This window comes from Chelonus insularis, unplaced genomic scaffold (genome assembly GCF_013357705.1).
Source record: "Chelonus insularis isolate UGA/USDA-ARS -01 unplaced genomic scaffold, ASM1335770v1 contig_311_pilon, whole genome shotgun sequence".
NCBI classification, from domain to species: Eukaryota; Metazoa; Arthropoda; class Insecta; order Hymenoptera; family Braconidae; genus Chelonus; species Chelonus insularis.
The window spans coordinates 24,212-43,982 of record NW_023276484.1 but is presented as its reverse complement, the minus strand read 5'-3'; the positions used below and the strand labels follow the sequence as shown (position 1 = coordinate 43,982).

The following is a 19,771-nucleotide window of genomic DNA, read 5'->3' as shown; positions in this document are numbered from 1 at the left end:
TACTCGGTGAAATTCCCGTGATAAATTTGCTGAGAGACGTAATAAGGGTGACTTGAGTCATTTGGCAGACGGCTACTGTAGATATTGAGCTTCAATAAAAATTCTTTCAACTGTTCCCCAATTTCTTTAGCCCATCAACCTATTATATTTAATTTAAACTATTTTTTATTTATAGTAATTACTTTGGATTAACTCTCGACAACGTTGCTACATTATTTACATCTGCAACTATTATTCACTAATTATAACATGTCAATATCCATTAATAATATTAATTTAGTCGAGAGATGTTTACTCTTGGATAGATTAACAGTATGGAATTGCGTAATTTCCATAGATATTGATTTTTACTGTTATCATTAGTAATATCTTCATCCAAGTCCTTCAATTTATTATATTCAGCTTATTTTTAATATTATTATCACTCCTGAAATAAATAAAACGAGAATTTTGATGATATTATGTTTAAGACAACTTCATTTTCTTTCCCGTCTGACCGATATCGACCAACTCTACTTACTCCAAAACATGTGCTATGCAAAAAAAATTATTTATAAATATTTTTTAATTATATCATTATGTTTTCAAGTTATTTATTAATCGAATACATTGCTTTCAAGTACTTTTTTATGAAAAAAAAATTTAAATGTCATTTATAATAGCATTGGGAATAATAATAATATAATTAGTCGAGTGATGAGTAAGCATAAAATAATTTTAGATCAAAAGCTTTCATTTTTAATTGCTGAAAATTATGAATTGTTATTCATAATAACTATCTAAAGCACTAGAATCTCTAAAATAAAATAATAACAATAAAAAAAATTGAATAGAGTAAGAATATATTATTTTTACTTCAATGAAGTATTATTCATAGGATCATGGCTGACCAAAAGTGATAATTCTATTTATGCTCAAATTAAATAGTTTATTGTTTATGTCATTCTAGCTTATTTATTTCTTTTTGTTTATTTAATAATAAACGGATATACACTATTTTTGAGTAACGTTCAATTATTTTCACATATTTTAACTGATTAATAACCAATAATTTCAATTCATCAAAAATTTCTAAAAGGGGAGCAGTCAAGTTTTGTTCAGACATTCTATTTCCATATTGGGATACTCTAAAAATTAAAGGATGAAAAAAGGTCAAGAGTTGTCAATAAATATTATGATATCGTTATTATAATTATATTTGGTAGTAGTTAAGTTTATATTGTGTTAAATGAAATTATTACATTGTATAGATATCTCAAAGACATAAGAGAGCAAAACTTGTGTTATAATATCACTTTAGAAAGTAATATAATATACGTCTACTTTATGAATCTACGACGTAATTGCGCAGGAAATACATTTTCTCGTGAACATATACCTCGGGGGAAATTTTCTTCAAAGTAAATTTTGAAATTTATGGCTCAATCTCGACTTCATAATGGTAAAAGCTGAGGTCTCGAAGTTTCCCTTTATCAAGAGCTTTTATCCGTGTATATCTCTATATATAAACCATCTGAATCAATGTAGCTATGAGGATATAATCATTGTAACTTTAAAATTATTGACTTAAATAAATCTCATGCCAGAGAAAAAAAATTAATTTACTTTCTCAATATTTTTTAACATTCATATCATGCATACACATGCAAGCTTAAGACATAAGTTATAAGTAGCTTGTGGTTATTTAATTTTGTTAAATTTCCTGTTTGTCGTCAGTAAGAAAAACTACTTAAGCAAAGATAATAAGATGCTCATTATGATTGATAATTCTACCTCAAAATCTCTAATTAGATTGGAATCTAATTTTGGCTTGATGCCAGAGACGACAAATTGACAAAAAACTTAATGAAATGATCCCTTAAATAGCTTAAGAAATAGTTTAATGAAGAGGGAAGAATTAGGAGTGCAATCAAAAATCACATTTAAATGTCGAGAAAGAGGTTTTATTAGCGTTTAATATAACAGCAGAAATATCTTATTTATCAATTTTATGCAGCGGACGCTTTATTTGTCTGTGCTTTGGACTTGCAAGTCCAGTTAAGGTCGTAGAAAAGAGGAAATAATTAAAAAAAAAGAAGTCTATAAAACTCTGTTATTCCCCACCAGATGTAAGAGGCGTGGCAACACAAGACGCAGATGGCGCGAGACCGGCCAATCCCGCGTAACGTCGCACGTCCTGAAACTACAGAAAAAATATTGACCGCACGATCATGCGGTCCATTTGGGGGTTGCGGAGGTAAACGTGGTGGACTGATTGGGGGATGCCAAGGGTAAATAGCCCCCTGTCACGTACGGGATCATTAGCTGGTTATCCTTAGTACTGAGCGGTGATAGCGGTGTTTCAACATCATTATCAGGAATCTTATCTCACAAGTTTATGAATAAGAAATTTATTTAACTCTAGTGTGTTCTTAAAAATGTGATTGTTTCTGTTATTGTCATCAATTAAACAATTGATCATTTTTGAAAATAATTTTTATTCATTTCTGTTATAATGATGGAGACGTGTGATCCGTCGGTGAACGGATTTGATGATTCGTCAGATCGGAGTGAAAGCAGCCATTTTGAGCCACAACAACATAATTATTCTAATTATGAAAATCCCAAGGATTTGACAGGATTAAATCTCAGCATTGGCAGAAATAAAGATGATTCTTGTGTAGAAAATAAAGACTTCCGGTTTCCAATGGAAGCAAGACATCATAATTCAGTTCAGTTTGATGAGTTCCCCAATCGTGATTTTGGATTAACCAAATCAAAAACATTCAATTTTGTGACAGATATGTCTGGGTTTCATCTAGACAGATCAAATGAAGCTGAACCATCACCAGATTCTCTATCACTGTGTATATCTAGAGAGCTAGTTTATAAGGACAGTATTTATAATTTAAGTCGAACAAGGAGACAGAAAGTGCACGGACTTGTTGAACGAGAGTTGAAAGAATATGGGTTATCAAAAAATTACAACATCATGAAGGAATTAAATCTTGGTGGAGAGCATAATATTAGAGATAATCATATTGGATTAGGACTCGAGAGACTTCCAAATGTAAGTTTATTATCGAATTCTCGAATATTAGAATCTAATGACTTCCGGAATGCTGCTATCCAACGCCGAAGTCCTCAAAGCATGGAATCAATGGCTTTTGATGGTATGCGACGCTCGCATTTACTTAACCAAATGGATTTATCTGCGCAAAATCTTACATCACAATTTCCTCATCGACATTCCACCAGTCATGTTCAGCAATCACAGCAACAACATCAGCAACAACAACAAACGACTTCGTTTACTATTGATGCCATTCTAGGGAAAAATAATCAACGAGATAAACATCAGAGAAGTCAGCAGTCATTTAGGAAAGCCAACAGGCAAGAATGTAAGTTTATTTTATACACATTAGCTAGAATTAATAACAAATTAATAAATTAAGAAAATCTTAGTATGATTAATTATTAAATATTTGATTAAATGATAAATTTTTTAAACGTAAAACTTTTCTTTAGAAAATTAATAAAATGAAATAAATTGTTAAGTTTGAATTAAAATTGTTGATCAAAACGATTTCTCACTCCATTTTGAATAAAACTTTATGATATTCTATTTGACTTTGCAACTGATAATATACACTTGTGATAAATGATATTTATTGAATCATAATACTTATTACTAAGTACATTCATCATCAGAAAATATGTTAAAATATAATAATGATTGGTTGCAATGTGTTCCAGGTCATCAAGAGCTTAAAACTGGTACTGTATCAGCTTGTTCACATGTCAACGACAACATGAACGTAAATTCTGGGAAAACTAAGCGAGTTCGGACAATATTTACTGCTGAACAGTTGGAACGACTTGAAGGTGAATTTGCAAGAACTCAATATATGGTTGGACCAGAAAGATTATACTTAGCTCATTCCTTGAGACTCACTGAAGCCCAGGTGAAGGTTTGGTTTCAAAATCGGAGGATAAAGTGGCGAAAAGTTCATCATGAACAGCAAAGTCAGAGAGTAAATGAATTAAGACAGCTTTCGTTGTCATCTTTAGAAGATGAAGACTGCAAAGAACCTGAAGAAAGTGGTGAATGATGAGAATAAGGGCACTTTTTATAACAACATCCAGACTATCGTTTTAATCGATTATCATTCTTTTTATTCTTCATCTATTTATAATAATCATAAATAGAAATTGGAGTGAAACAAATTAGAATGATGAAAGAAGTGAATTCTTGGATGGAAAAGCCTAGCTAATGACAAAATACAAAGTAAATAGACTGAAAGAGTCTTGTAAATAATGAACGTTGATTCAAATCAGCGTATTATTTTCTGTGATGATATTATTATTGCTTAGATAGATAAAATTATAGATAAATTATATATATAAATATATATAATGATGTAATTAGTGAAAGAAGATTGAGTGTCTACAAATGAGGATAAAAATATTTTTAGATTGCGATTGAATGGTTAATGCATGATAATACTTTGAGTATTCACGATAATTGGACTGACAAGTAAGTCTATAGATAAAATATACACATTGATTTACTATAATCATAATTCAGTTAGCAACATTGTCAACTAAAATTCCATTGGTATACTAATGCTTGAAGGATTATTTAATAATATTAGTATTTTTTTTTGTTTGTAGATACTTATAACTGCAATAACCAAAATTCAATCCCAAGCACTTCGAGTATATATATATATATATCAAAGCACATATTTCCTCACCCCAGGAATATTTTAAATAATTAATAAACGAATATAATACTAAATCATGTAATTGAATTATAGAAGATGTTCCTTCATTGATGAATTATTTCAATAACTTTTTTTAAAGAATTTAAGAATAAAGAGTCATTTATATTTGTGGTGATATATTAATTTTTATTTGTAAAATTTAATTGGGTTTATTTATTAAATCATAGCTGTACAGTTTTATTATTTCTTAAAATAGATTTTCTAATTAATAGGCAACCAAACGTAAAGAAAATTTAATTATAAATTATGAGTACTGTCAAAAGAATGAGATTCAAATGTAAATGCCGAGGTTTGGTACCACATACTTTCCATAAATAATATTTAAAAGTATGTATCAAGTTGTTACTTATTCTTCAAATATCTGTTAATATTGTTATTTTCATTTTAATGAACATATACCAAGCCTATTAAATACGATATTTGTATGAATTTGATTAAAAATTTTATCATCATACAATTCAAATGACATAATGTTACAAATTTTATTATCTAATTTATTTATATCAATGTAAACAAGTCACATTACATTAATAAAATTTTTTCTAATTTTAAAAAGAAGTAAGTAATTTTGTAGATTATTTTAAGTTTCTTAATACGACACCTAGCTATTTATGATATGAAGAAAAATGAAAGGTAAACAGTAAAATAGATACTTATTCAGGATAGTATTAGTTATTCAGTAATTAATTAATAATAATGATACAAGAAAACTGCCAGATAATTATAGTTAGTATTTTAACAACATATTAAAAATGACAGGAAAATTAAAAACCTTCAACGTTTGACCATCTTCTCTGGGCATATATTTTTGTAATAATTGAGTTCAAAATTCATAATAATAATCTAGGAGTGTAAATAACAGGCACAGTGACACTATTTTATTACATATTAAATATTACAAATATAAAATCACCAACAATTAGAACATAAAGCACTTGGAATCCTATGAACAATTCCTACACTACAACATGATTATTATTAAAAGAGAATAGAGTATACATAGATATGAGACTTATCCTAGACCTAGACAATAGAATTTCAGTTGACTTAAAATTTCTACTATCTCATTGTTCATGTTAAAATATTAAAAAAATGATGGCAAGGTAAAAAGAAATTATTTTACTTGAAGAATAAAATTAACATAACATGAAAAGCAAATAGTAAAAACTCTAATATCTGTATATTTTTCCCTCTTCTTTGATTTAAAATTAAGAGAAAAAAAGACCAAAATCTTGAGTGTAAATGGTATGAAAATTGAAACAAAGTATTGTAAATAAGACAAAATGAGAATTTGATGTATAAAAACATGAATATATAATTAAAAATAAATTGTTAGTCTATATATAGATAAACGTAAATTATTAGCAATTGATCCTCTTGACTAAATAGAGCAATTTTTTGAAGCGAGTATAGAGGTATGCTGAAGGCAGTGTGTAACTTCGTAAGTACACAAGGAGAGGTAGAATTGAATATTGGCAAAAGAGGGAGGATGTAAGAGAGATGAGAACATCGAGATAGGGTAGAATACCCCACAAAGGCTGTGAGGCTCTTTTGATTCGCGAGCTAATTGGAATGCCGCGGATGCCAACGACGATGTTATACAGGGGTTGAGTTGAGATAACCGGTCCTAAAGTCCCCGGCACCGTTCACTCCCTTTGGGAACGAGAACGGGCGGAGCTTACACCCTGATGGGGGTGTAGCTTGCGATATGAAAGCTCGTGAGCTATTTCCTAAACCCGACTTCACTTCTACATGACTTTTGTCTTTAGTTCACTTGGACTTTTTATTTTTTTTTTGTTGCAATTTTTTATTCATCTAAAAACGAATTAAAAGATGAATTTTTATCTACTGATAACATCACTGTTACATAAAAGCTTTGTCGTTATGAGTATTTTGTGTTAAATGAAATAATAATTAAAAATTGTGCTTAACAATCATAATGCAAATTTAAATTCCAATTTCATTACATCACCAACTCATTATTCGTTTACTTTGTTTCTTTTCACTTTGTTCATCATTTTTATCCATTTTATCCACGTGATATTAAATTCCATATTTCCTGCAATAACACTAGAAACGAAATGAGATAAAGAGAAATTCAACTGAGACTGGTAATATCAATTTATGACTTCAAAGATAATTTTTAGAATAAATGATAACAAGCATTATTAATTAATTATCTGTTAAATTATTATAAAAGCTACTTTTTCAATGACTCAGTAATAATAATAAAGCATTCTTGAGGCTAAAATATTACTACAATGTCATCATAAAACTCCTTATTTGTCCACAATCATTCGATATGGGGCCATAACTAAAGAAGCGTAACCGTAAACACCTGCATCGTTTAAAATGCACAACACACATGTTCTATTGTAAGCTTATAGTACACTATCATAAGCATTACATCAGTGATTTTATGATATGATTCATGACATGTCATTTTACAACAATTATTTCCCTCTTAGTTGAAACATACGCAAACATATTCAAGTTCCAAATAGAAATTAATAATTTCTTTTTTATTTTTAAATAATTCAAAATTATTCATTAAACATATTTTTTTATTTATAAATAATACGAATTTTAATTGATTTTAATATTCTAAAAATATTGTAGATAAAATACATCCAGTCAGTTTCCTAATAATTGACTGTATGTCAAATTATTGATTCATAATAATAACGAAATAATTCAATAAAGTTATAAATTGAATAAAATTACGAAAAAATTGTGCATCCAACCGATAATCGAGCCCGGAATTTTCAGACATGTTGACTTTAGTTGACCATCAATAACTGATATAATATTTGGAATAATTGTTAATTTGTAGAAATGTTGATAAGTTGAAAGTTTAGTCAACATAAATAGCTCATAAAGCAATTGCTAATTGTTACAAGGACATAATAAAAAGCATAACCACTTGAAGTTTGAATAAAAGATCTCTGTTGTAGCGTTGATCACATTCATAATATCAGACAAGGCAATAAAAGTCATCCCCTTGTATCCGTTGTAGATGGAAAGAGCAAGGGATGTGGTGAAGAGAACTGGGGAATCAAAAAGCGACAAGAGTTGAGAGGGTGAGTTGGAGAATAAAGGGGGTGGAGAACTGGTTATTGTCAAGCGGTAGCAACGGCGTAGAATACTATTTTTATCGAATATCCAATTTTGGTCATGCAAGTGCAGAATAAAAGTGGAAGAGAAAGAGAGTAAAGGAGAAAGAGAGCGCACAAAGGGAAAATAGAGAGAATTTATATTTTTTCGTTATTTGTTATTTTTTTAATATTTCCTCGCGGTATTCGACAAAATTGGAATGCTTTGGGTGTACGATGAGTTGAGGTAAACTGCATTTTTAAAATTCTTTAATAACGTAATAGTCTTTTTTATTTATCAAATTAAAATTATTCATAATATTCGCTTTCATAACTTTCTCATTTTTTTTTGTTTTAGTGATAAATATAAAATTCAGTAATAAATATATTATTAGGCTTTTATTGGAGTTAAAGATTGTTTAACAGTTCAGAAAAGATATGGTAATAGGAAGAAGTTAAAACAGAAGATTAGAGATCTGTGTAAATCTTAGGAAATCAATTAATTGCTCAACTCCAAAAACATGATACTTTCATGTAGAAGAATTCATAGCTAAATTAAATCACTGTATATTCTAAAGTTATGCATAAGTTTTTTTGTAAAATGTATTTAAATAATTGAAAATATAGATCGTAAGATAGATTATAGGGTAGACTGAGCACTGGAAAAATTGTTGAAGAAAAATGATCATAATAATTTAAGTAATATATATTTACCCTAAGTAAATAATAATGATAATATTATTTTTTATTATTTTTTTAAGTTTATATATAAGCATATTTATAATAAATTGTAAACGATTTTCCAAAAAGTATAGTAATAATTACTCAACAATTGTTTTAGTTGAAAACGAACATACATAGAAAATAAATTAATTAATTTTAATTATTATTTAAATATAATAGAACCTACTTTTGAAAAAAAAAGATTTAAAATTTTCTTTATATTTGATATAAAAAGTCTTCTTGCTCACAAGATTTTTATATTCAATCGTAACATCTAAAAAAATTCCTTACTTTGTTTACAAATTGCAGAAATAAATTTGTATTCCTTACATTAAAAAAAAAAACGATATTATTTTTGATCCGAAGTATGATAATGTTCTTGAAGCAATATTAATATTATCAGTCAGTAATACAGATAATAAATCACAATAAAATGTATAATTATTTATTGAATAATGCTCTTTGTCGTAATAGTATTTGATAAGTCATAAAATATGTCAGAAGCCAGTTAGAGAGATTACACACATTAGACAAGGATGATATAAGTAACCCTTGACGCCTATCATCATCTCCCTTGTCACTTGGTTGTCAATGTCCCCTTGGGTCAAGTGTTCGTTGTCCCTAAATATCTAACATCGAGTATTGTGTGTATATAAAGCGAAGAATTGTAACTATTTCATTTAGGGGAAGATTAGATGGATTAGTGGAAAGCAAAGGAAGACGATTCTTTAGATCCTAAGCTCAATTACACATTTTTTAATGACTGAAAATAATTATAGGAGCTTTGACTTAGTTAACTGGATGTTTGTAGCCGTTCATTATAATACTTTTAGCTCATTTAAATAATTTCGAGAGTTAAAGGGTTGATTTCAAGAATCAACTTTCTGATAATAATCTAAAGCTACTGAAAATGGGTAAAGCTACGTATTTAATAGGATTAAATATTTTTAATTCAGAAAAATATAAAAAAATTCGTTAATTCCTAAAAAAATATTCATAATGTATGAATATTAAAATTTTTTTAAGTTTACTGAAAATGTAGTCGAATTCACGTGGAATTCCCCGTCTCAAATTCCATCCATATTCTATTCCATTTCGATTCCACTGTAGTTGATTGTAATAATCTTGAGTATGCTGCTGAGAATGATTATAAAGATTCATTATCCAGGAATAAAATCAGGAATCAATTGAATTCAGAGTGAAATTCCTTATCTTAGAATTAAATTAAACAAAGATTATTGAAAAAATTATTAATCATTTAATTCATGAACGTTTAAACAACGATTGGTATTATTTAATTTCAAATGAAAGTCTTTTAAATTGATATTATCATAATGATGATGATAATTTTTAAAAAAACTCATATTAAGCAAAAAAAATTATTTGAAATGTTGGATATTTATATTAAGTCGGTAAGAAATGTATCTCGTTACTATCAGTCGTTTACTATGATTCTCATGTCTAAATTGTCAGTTGTCTTCATAAACAACTCACCAGTTTATCGGTGGAAATTGTTTAGATACATTGTTTCAAACAGAGAGAACCTGGTTTTCTCTGGTTTCAAATCTTTTGGTGAATACATTAGAATGGAAATCAATTTTCTTATAATACGATCGAGTAAACATGCAGGGAAATTTTTCATTCAAAGATTCATGAAGGAAAAATTTCATGAATAATATAATGAAAAGTATATAGAATTTTATGCATCTTGTGATGAATATATTATTTTTGAAAAAACATTGAAGAACAATTTTCTTTATATTTCATAATAAAATAATATTTTTGTTAGATAACCATTTTTATTACGAAAAATATTTACTTCTGATATCGATTTTATTTATTTATTTTTTAACATTAACATAATAATTGTTTTGAATAATATTTTATCAAGTAATGATTTGCAAAATATAATCCTGTTAATAAGAGATTGCAATTAACGTGCCATTCATTGCATTCTGTATTACATTAGTACGACTACTGTCTACGCATACATATGTAGTTTAAATGTAAATAAAAGATTAAAAGTAGTACTTTGCGAAAGTTGCTCAGAAATCTAGAGCTCTTTCAACACGAAATAGATAAGTAAAATAAGAAATGTAATAGTGCTGTCCTAAAGATTTTATGGAACATATTTAAATAGAATCTCTGCAATTCAAATTAATCAAAAAAATTTTCTTGTGCGCATGATCTGAAATTTTTACACATGTGTTTTGGTAAAGCGAATACAATTCACGTGCGGTCGAAATTCATGAAGAAAAATATTGTTAATACTCTGTTTTTAAATTACATAATAATTTAAACAAACTCCAGTTACGTTATAATTGGATAATTATGGGCAAGAGTTTGATGAATTTGCCTCAGAATGGGCAAAAAATATTTTGGATCAGTTGTGCGTGTGTGGGTGCTTATGTTGCTTATCGATATTGGAAAAAAAGAGAATCGAAAGCTATTGACGAAGGCTTCGAAGATGTTACAAGGGTATAATAAAATATTATTAACAGATATTTTCAATAATTTTTAATTAAAAATGTATCGACATCGACCTGTCAAAACATAACCTTAAAAATAATTTTGAAAGCTTGAGTCTCAAGATTGTATTATCATTGATTATTTATTCTAGTTAGATGATAGTAATGAACGAAGAGTACTTCTCCTTGGTCTAAAAGGTGCTGGAAAGACATCAGTAATGAATCAAGCTGTTGCTGCTGATTCTCATGGAAATTATTATCAATTTCCACCAAAACCTACCGATGGATTTGCTGTTTACCGGCTAAAAAAGGGGAATTATATCTTCAATGTTTGGGAAAGTACGTTTTTAATCATTTAAAATAAACAATAAACAACACTTAATGGTTCTTAATATTAATATTTCACAATTATTTTTACTTTTTCAGTTGGGGGATCAGAAGAAACAAAGCAACATTGGAGTAATTTCTTACAAGACACTGACCTTTTAGTATTTATGGTAGATGCAAGCGATGCTGATAAATTATCTCAAGCTGTGTTAGCATTGAAACAATTATTAGGAGATAGTAGAATGGATAATGTCCCCATACTAGTCATCGCTAATAAGCAGGTAAGTTATTGAAGAAAAAAATTGAATTGAATGATTACCATAGCTATCTATTTACTTTGCATTATTGAAATTATTTAGGATGTTTCAAATGCATTAAGGATGGACCAAATCAAGAAAGCTTTAGATCTTCATAGCATCTCACCTCTAAAACACAAAGTCGAAGTAATTGAAAGTCAAACAATGCCAATGCCACCAATAGAACCTGGTATAAAAGAGTATAATTGGTACCATCCTAGTATTGATACAGTCAGAAAAAAAATATTTTCACTTGCTACCATATCGTAAATCAAAAGAGTCAAATTTTTTTTGGATAATTTTCTCTATTTATAAGTATAAAAACTAAATATATTGATTATATAAGTGATTAAGTAATGAAAAATAATTATATGCATAGAAGGTAAAAGGAATAACAAATCCTTTAGAGAAATATTTTTTATGGCAACTTCCATGTCTTTTGGACCATAAGATAAAACAATTTACGTTGATATTATGAAAAGATTAATATAATTAATCATGATGCATTTATTATAAAGAATATATTTTTTTTCACGAAATGAAAAAATTATTTTTACAAATCATTTTCTTCAGGTAATTTTTTTTTTATATTTAAATAATATTTACATTATTTTTAAAAATTTGAACATTGTTTACAGTTGTAGTTTATACTATAATATAAAATTTAATAATTTAAGAATTAATAATTTGTAAAAAAGTAATTGTTGTTATAATTATTTATTCTTCATCACTGTCATCTGCACTGTCTGTTGCAAAATCCTCATCATCTAACATATCATCATCAGACAATTCTTCATCACTCATGTCACTTAAATCTTTAAACTGTAATTCATCATCATTTTCTAGTTCTTCATCACTATCGTCACTTTCACTAGACGATTTTGTTTGTTTATTGATTACCTTTTTGGTATTTTTCTTTTTATTTATTGATTTTTTATCATTCTCTTCATCATCGGGGAATAGTTTCAGCTTTTTACTCTTATCAGATTGAGTTTGATCACCTTCTAGGTCTGTTAATGTATCTTTTGTATTAAATCCATTATTTAGATCATTTTCACCATTGATATTTTCTTCAATCCATTGAGAAATACTAGGTTGTTTCTTCTTTTCTTTTTTAGGAGCACAATATTTTTTCAAGTTCTCCTCAGCGATTTTCTTTTTTGTTTCTTCGAAAGGTATAGGATCTTCAAGAACAATTTCACCTTTCCGAAGTAAATATTCCGCATATTGTTCTGGAATTCCTTTAAAAACATTTATTTTGGATCTTATTTGTTTCCAGGTTAATTGATAATAATTTTTCTTATCTCTGGCCATGGCTTTGTAATCATCATTGTATTTATCCATCAGATAAGTTAGAAATTGTACCTGACCTTTAGGTAACTTGAACATTCTTTCTCTAGGAGCTTTAGCTTCAGCCTCCAACTTCATTGCCACTTCAATCTTTTTTGGTGCTCTTTTTATCGGTTGTGGTTCATCTTCAGACTCCTGAAATTCTCCTGAAGCTGTTTTTTTAACATTGTTCTTCATTTCTTGTTTTATGTTTGGAATTTTTAAAATATCGTTTGCATCATAAGCTAATCCCATTTGTGCTAAATTTCCCCTTGTTGATTTTTTATTATCCCAAGCTTCTTTAATTTGTGTACTAAATGAAAAAAATTGCCACATTAATAGAAATTATAGCGTAAATAAACAAACAATCATCAAGTTGATTACACTTGTTGTAAGGTTAGAAAAACTTACCAACTTATATTAGGCATTTTCCTTTGTTTATTTCGAAGTCGTTTTCGATTAACATTATGCCTATATTTCTTACTTCGTCTTACTTTCCTTAGTTTTGGCATTTTTAATTGTTTAAATAAATGAAAATGTTATAAACTACCACAATTTCAAAAATCAGCAAACCCACGTGTAGGTTGGTTACACTTGTCCTTGCGGCAAACACTAGAACTACGTGAAATAATTTAATTTTTAGTGTCGATAAGTACGGAAGTTATTACTTTTAAAGTTGGTAATAATAACTCTAAAAAGTAACATATCAGCAGTCAAAAACAGGCTGTATTACCGACTAGTCAATTTCCGTTAAATTTGAAGAAAAAGCACATAAACAAAAACGAACAGAGGCAAGTGCAGAAGTCGTGTAAAAACCGATTCAATTGTAAGAATTTACTTATTCCAATAAATATAAACAATGTTCATAGTGGGAAAAGGAAGCATCAATAATAATTTCGGAAAATTATTTTCATAATATTTATTACAAACTCACTCAAGCAATTTTACACAAACCATCAATTGTAAATATTTACAAAAATTAAATTCACAAGTATTTAAAAAAGTTGAACTTAAATTGAAGCAATAAACTATAAGCTTGTTACGTATTATCACTTATCAGAGATCCTTTTCTCTGGTCCAAATTGCGATATTCATGAAAGTAGTTCAGGCAAGTGTCCAAGATCTTAAAACAATCAAATGATTTACCACGAATAGTGAGCGCCAATTCCAGAGAAGCTTGCATGGACGATGGGAGCAGCAGCAGCATAGCTGTAAGTTGGAGCGGCATAAGCTGCTTTAGCAAGAACTGGAGTTGCATGGGCAGCATAAGTAACTGCTGGGGCGGCGTAGGCAGCCTTGGTAACAAGTGGAGCGGCTAAAGCAGTCTTAGCATACACTGGAGTAGCGTAGGCAGCTTTAGCATAAACTGGAGCTGGTGCAGCGTAAGTGACAGCAGGAGCAGCATAAGCAGCTTTAGCGTAAACTGGAGATGATGCAACGTATGTTGGAGAAGTGTAGGCAGCCTTTGCAACTACTGGTGCATGAGCAGCATAGGCATATGGTGCAGCATAGGTGTAAGGTGAAGCATATGTAGCTTTAGCGTAAACTGGTGCTGATGCAGCATAAGACACTGTTGGAGCGGCATAGGACACTGCATGAGCCAAGTAAGCATCATTGCTGATACGATTGTTGTTCACACGAACTGATGAATAAGGAGAGTCTACTGCTTTGCTGAAACTGGAGACTGAATTCTGACCACCCAATCCTTTATGAGTTGATTCTTGGGTGTATGCTACACTACCCTCTGCATAGTCTGCTGCTGCTGTGGCAATATTGTAGCCAGACAAATTACCTGCTTGTGCTACTGCAATGAATGCAGCGATGAGGATTAACTAAAAAAGATTAACAAGAAAGATATTACTAAATAGCTAGATTATGCACTTTAATTAAAAAACTTGTTACCGGCAATGTTCTATTACTTACTCTGAAAGCCATTTTTAGATTTTTGTTGGTTTAAAGAGAGTTGATGGAGCTATGTTGGATTCTGGAGCTTTGGATCTTTATATATGGTGGAGATCCGATTGGAGTAGGGTGATAATGCGTTGGAACTTTCCGGTTGTTCAGCTACCATTGCTCCCAAATGTTATAGCAAGTAAAAAAGAGAGCAAACCAGAGCACATTCGACAATGGATTTGGGAATTTCGTGCCAAGGAGATGTAAGAAAGATATAAGTATGGAGGAAATTTCAAGAGGAAGAAAGAAAAAGAGAATGGTACGGTGAGTGGTTTTTTCAAGTATTATATGAGATTATATTGCGACAGACATGTGTCCACATGACGGATTTTTAGGCGTGGCATTTTCGATTTCGATTGACCACAAAAAGATTGTTATTTAGATAAGTACTGTATTTCATACATTTTATACTCTGTTTATTTAATTATCCAATCATCGTCTAAAATTATATAAATCGCGAGTTCGTTTAGTAACTCATTCAAAAGTATTCCAATATCATGAATAGATATTTTTTTGTTACCATGATTGAGCATAAATAATTCTTTTAATATGAAATTTAAGATAAAAATATGATCTAACTGATGAATGATTTTTCAGAAATTAGTGTTATATAAAAAACGTGGAAGAAAAGAATAAAAAATGTACACAAATGGTAATTTAAATAGAAAGATAAATGTATTTGGTTAATCAAATTATCATAACATAGGTAACACGTAATTAATTAAATAAAAAAAATTCAGTACAAAAATAATGAAAATCATAATATTAATTAATTTATATAGCAGTCTTGGTAATTAAAAATGAAATTTGTATCCATTACCACTAACATTAACATGAGCAACGGAAGGCGCTGATGAATAAGAAACACCTAATAAGTTTTGCTGCTGATGAATTTGTTCAGGAGTCTATAAAGAAAAGAAAAATTATATTCAATGAATTTCTTACAAAAGGCGTGACTCGTTCAAGATCAAGTTGCGAAAGAGTTGACCTACTTTCAAACCAATTATATAATCACCAATCCGCCCTTGGTTAATTTACCTGTGTTTGAGCCTGGAGCAAATGTGCTCGTAAAATCTGGCCCAATTGTGCTTGCATATCATGTTGATACTGTTGCAGATATGCTTGTGCCGCCGGGTCAGAAGCTGCGGGACCTTGATTAGATCCAAGTTGTGAAGAGAATGGCAGTGAATAAGGTAGAGGTATGGGTTGATATGGATTTGGGGCATAGCCTATAAGTTGAGTATTTCATTACTTGAGGAGTTTCATAATAATACCTAATCATGAAAGAAGAATTTACCAAGTCCTGGATTCCTGTATGCTAAAGCATGTGCGACATTAGGAAGAACTTTCTGAGCCAGATGCGGATTTCCGATACTCGAGCTAAATGATTGATGAGAACTGGGTCCATTGAATGAATATGATGTCTGAGTTAGACCAGGTCGGATAAAACTAAAGGATGCATGCTGATCTGGACTGCCTAAGATATTTGATGTTCTAATACCTACTGGAGGCTCTGCTATTGTTAAGGTAATTAAACCCAGGAACAGCCATTGTTTCTATAAAACAAAAGTCTTTCAATTATCATTTTAATGATTAATTTATTTTTAATGATAATTATATTGATTCTAATGGAATATTAAAATTTTTATTACAGAGAACATTATTGGAATAGATTATAGATTTTGCATCAGACATAAGCTCAAATAGTGTAAAAGGAGCAAGAGATTCGCAACGATTAAGTGAGTGGAAAATTTTATGATAATTTTTTTCAATACTTTTACACTTTATTCTTCACTTTTTAAATGACTAATAGAACTGGAAAAAGGTTAAGCTGGTGGAATTAGATGTTTTAACGCGAAGAAAATTTTTTAAAATCTCGTATTTGAAGATTATTTATAATACGATTATTCAATTTTTTTCTTTCATTATATCATACGGTCTCTGATCTTTTGTCAATAGATGGATATTTATTGTTCTTGTCTCCAAAATTTATATCCTGTAGGGAATCATTTTTCTCAGTGATAGGTGTATGATACATTGACGATGTGACCATTAAATTCAAAAAGTGTGCAGTCATTTATTTCATTTTTATGTGTTCTGTTACATATATGTTTCACATTAAAAATTCATGCGAGTTGTTTATTAATAATTATTAGATTAGATTTTATACTCAGAAAAGGAGAAAAAAAAAGATACAAAGGTCGATAAATATTTCTTAAATAATCGACACAAAAGTATTCATTTATTTGAATTATTTTATCTTGTCAACATGAAAATTCAATTTCGAATATGTTTTCATTATTTTGTGTAGTTTTGCCTCATTCATTTACCGGCTCTTTACTCTCGATATTTATTTGAAATGAAAAAACATGTTCTGTTTACAATATTTCGAAATGACATGTCCTTCTGATTCTACCGGAAATAAATCAATTATATAACTAGTTAATATGCAATTTTTGTTTATGAAATATAATCATTGAATTTATAATCGATATTCTCGATATTATTTGATAAATTATTAATTCAGTTATTTCAAATTAACTTCCACTTCATTTACTAGCTATTTGAGAATATTGTTTTTTTGAATAATCAAACCTAAACATAATACACAGAGATTTATCTATATATGTCATAATTGAGGTTGAAACATAATGTATCACGTCCATAAATTAAAATATTTTAAGAATGATAAATCTTTCACTTTTTAAATATCGGTCACAACGTCATATTTTAGCGTCGTTTGGATTAAAGAGCATCGAATGCGTAGAATATAAAAAATTTTAAATAAGTGAAAGATATTGTGAGGTAGGTTTAAGTAAATTTACAATACTCTTAATAAAAATGGGCGAAAATCAACGACGAATACTAAATCGTTCCTTTATGACATTTTTTAATGAGTTCATATCACGTATTTTACTCTTCAACACTTTCTAAATAATAAAATTCATTTTGTTTCAACATTTTTGAAATTTCTATATAACATGAAATTTTAAAACAATGTGTTTATTTGAATTATGAAGTATTAACAGTTGATTATTAGCAAATTGAAATTCATTTTGAAGTTTAATCAAATCCATTATGAAGTAATGAATAATTTTCTCAATAATGAAAAGGATTATACAGGCAACTATATTGCATCAACATCCTATTATATCCAGATCTATTATTAAATGAATATTGGTTTTGTTATTCTTATGTCGATAATCAACATTCTTATATTTAATAATGTTATTAAAACTAATATTTATTAATTATATTTATTTTTTTACTGATAATACTTATGATCTAATTTCAATTACACATTTATAAGTAACTTTAATTGGGATGATACTTAACAATTGGTAAATACTTGAAAGATAATAGGAATGATAAGGCACAAACTATTCATGGTTAAATAAAATTCTATTTATTGATTAAAATATAAAAATTGATTATTATTTATGCTATTTTTTCATTATATCATTTATAATGAATTTTTAAATAAATACAAACGTTAAGAATGTTATAAATCAGAGTTTCAACTTTATCATAGATAATTATTGAACTTTTTTTGTGCTGCTGTTAATAATAAAGAAAATACTTCAATGACTCTATTGATTATAAATTATCAATTTTTATATAATATTGTTAATTATTTTACTTCGTAAACAGAAAAGAAAAATCAACGTGTTCGACTTCAATAACTTACTTTCCAAGGAAATTCCAATGTTCTAATTATTATTTGACATTTTTTTATTTTTTATATTTATCGATATTATTAGTACTTAAACTCATTGGCAATAAGTTTATTTTTCAATATAATACTAAAAACAATGCATTTTATCGAACATTTTCCCAATCAAAAACACAAATTTATTGAATAACCATTACTTCAAGCAATTTCGCACAAAAATATTTCAATTTATCACTTAATAATTCAATTTCAATTCTATTTCAAAAATTGTGATTGAATTTCGGATACGCTTGAATTTAAATCAATTATTTTCAACACAAAAAATGGTAAAATCACATCCAAACGAATTTTGATTGGTTCTAAAGTCATGGCTTTTCGTTTTTTCTTTTTCTATAAAAATATCCATGATGAAATATTCTTCACACCAAAATATTTTCTTATTTTATGTCTATACACGTGGTGATAAATGTTTTTATTATTCTCTAGTGTACACAGAGTAAAATTTTTCAATTATATTTTATTGTTCCTAGCGAATAGAAAATTATGCAGGGCCTAGGTTGTGTTAAAAAAATGTGCGCGATACATGAATAAATGGTAATTTATGTTGACTTACCAGCATTATCGAACCAATATAATAGCAGCAATTCGATTGAGTTGGAATAAAAATCAAAGCAGTAATCCTGTGAAGCTTCAAGTCAGGGGAAGTTTATATACCACGGAAGCATTCGTTAAAACGACGTGGATGGAATTAATGCGAATAATGATCTTCAGTGAAACTTTCCCCTCAATGAATATAGAAGTTGCGATTGTTGTTTAATAAACTTAACTTATCGTTGATTCAAGGTGAAAGTGTATTTATTCCATGCCCTTAAATTCGAGTTGGACGCCTGTTGAATTAATTTTCATCATAGTTATGCACATATATCTGTATATTATATTTATTTCCGTGTTGAATTATTCTCTAGCATCAGTAAATTCAACGAAACTTCTTAGTTTTCATAAGAAATTGGAAATTCTAGTCGGGCAATCGACGAAATCCGTTTAAAACGATTCCAACTTTTTTTTTGCATTCCTATCTTCTCTTCAATTTAATTTTATTTTGCAGAAAAAATTTACAAGTCACAAGCAATTGCCTTTTTATTCA

The 19,771-nt window shown here is 28.7% G+C and overlaps 5 protein-coding genes across 5 annotated transcripts; 2 read left to right on the top strand and 3 right to left on the bottom strand.

The window, feature by feature from the left end:
- The first annotated feature begins 2,497 nt into the window (after positions 1-2,497).
- On the top strand, positions 2,498-4,091 carry LOC118065465 (aristaless homeobox protein). Its single transcript, XM_035080758.1, is given in 2 exon segments — positions 2,498-3,380; positions 3,745-4,091. Coding segments are annotated over 2 exon segments (1,230 nt in total).
- Positions 4,092-10,565: 6,474 nt separating this feature from the next.
- Positions 10,566-12,239, top strand: LOC118065459 (ADP-ribosylation factor-like protein 3). Its single transcript, XM_035080751.1, has 4 exons — positions 10,566-11,059; positions 11,202-11,388; positions 11,476-11,657; positions 11,736-12,239. Exons 1-4 carry the CDS (start codon positions 10,913-10,915, stop codon positions 11,940-11,942), a joined length of 723 nt encoding a protein of 240 aa, XP_034936642.1. The 5' UTR covers positions 10,566-10,912; the 3' UTR covers positions 11,943-12,239.
- Positions 12,240-12,241: 2 nt separating this feature from the next.
- Positions 12,242-13,588, bottom strand: LOC118065458 (nucleolar protein 16). Its single transcript, XM_035080750.1, has 2 exons — positions 13,413-13,588; positions 12,242-13,314 (listed from the first exon to the last, which is right to left on the bottom strand). Exons 1-2 carry the CDS (start codon positions 13,511-13,513, stop codon positions 12,390-12,392), a joined length of 1,026 nt encoding a protein of 341 aa, XP_034936641.1. The 5' UTR covers positions 13,514-13,588; the 3' UTR covers positions 12,242-12,389.
- Positions 13,589-13,905: 317 nt separating this feature from the next.
- On the bottom strand, positions 13,906-15,044 carry LOC118065460 (cuticle protein 16.5-like). Its single transcript, XM_035080752.1, has 2 exons — positions 14,925-15,044; positions 13,906-14,833 (listed from the first exon to the last, which is right to left on the bottom strand). Exons 1-2 carry the CDS (start codon positions 14,934-14,936, stop codon positions 14,144-14,146), a joined length of 702 nt encoding a protein of 233 aa, XP_034936643.1. The 5' UTR covers positions 14,937-15,044; the 3' UTR covers positions 13,906-14,143.
- Positions 15,045-15,748: 704 nt separating this feature from the next.
- On the bottom strand, positions 15,749-19,306 carry LOC118065461 (uncharacterized). Its single transcript, XM_035080754.1, has 4 exons — positions 19,241-19,306; positions 16,252-16,510; positions 15,993-16,183; positions 15,749-15,859 (listed from the first exon to the last, which is right to left on the bottom strand). The coding sequence occupies exons 1-4, from the start codon at positions 19,244-19,246 to the stop codon at positions 15,749-15,751; spliced, it is 567 nt and encodes a 188-aa protein (XP_034936645.1). The 5' UTR covers positions 19,247-19,306.
- Between the last annotated feature and the right edge of the window lie 465 nt (positions 19,307-19,771).

Bases quoted from the DNA above. Each gene is read 5' to 3' on its own strand.
- LOC118065459 (XM_035080751.1), top strand. From the start codon at position 10,913: ATGGGCAAGAGTTTGATGAATTTGCCTCAGAATGGGCAAAAAATATTT. The intron at 11,389-11,475 runs GTACGTTTTTAA...TTACTTTTTCAG, and splicing joins TATCTTCAATGTTTGGGAAA to TTGGGGGATCAGAAGAAACA. The intron at 11,658-11,735 runs GTAAGTTATTGA...GAAATTATTTAG, and splicing joins TAGTCATCGCTAATAAGCAG to GATGTTTCAAATGCATTAAG.
- LOC118065458 (XM_035080750.1), bottom strand. From the start codon at position 13,513: ATGCCAAAACTAAGGAAAGTAAGACGAAGTAAGAAATATAGGCATAAT. The intron at 13,315-13,412 runs GTAAGTTTTTCT...TTTTTCATTTAG, and splicing joins AAAATGCCTAATATAAGTTG to TACACAAATTAAAGAAGCTT.
- LOC118065461 (XM_035080754.1), bottom strand. The intron at 16,184-16,251 runs GTAAATTCTTCT...CTCAACTTATAG, and splicing joins ATACAGGAATCCAGGACTTG to GCTATGCCCCAAATCCATAT. The intron at 15,860-15,992 runs GTAAATTAACCA...TTTTCTTTATAG, and splicing joins TGCTCCAGGCTCAAACACAG to ACTCCTGAACAAATTCATCA.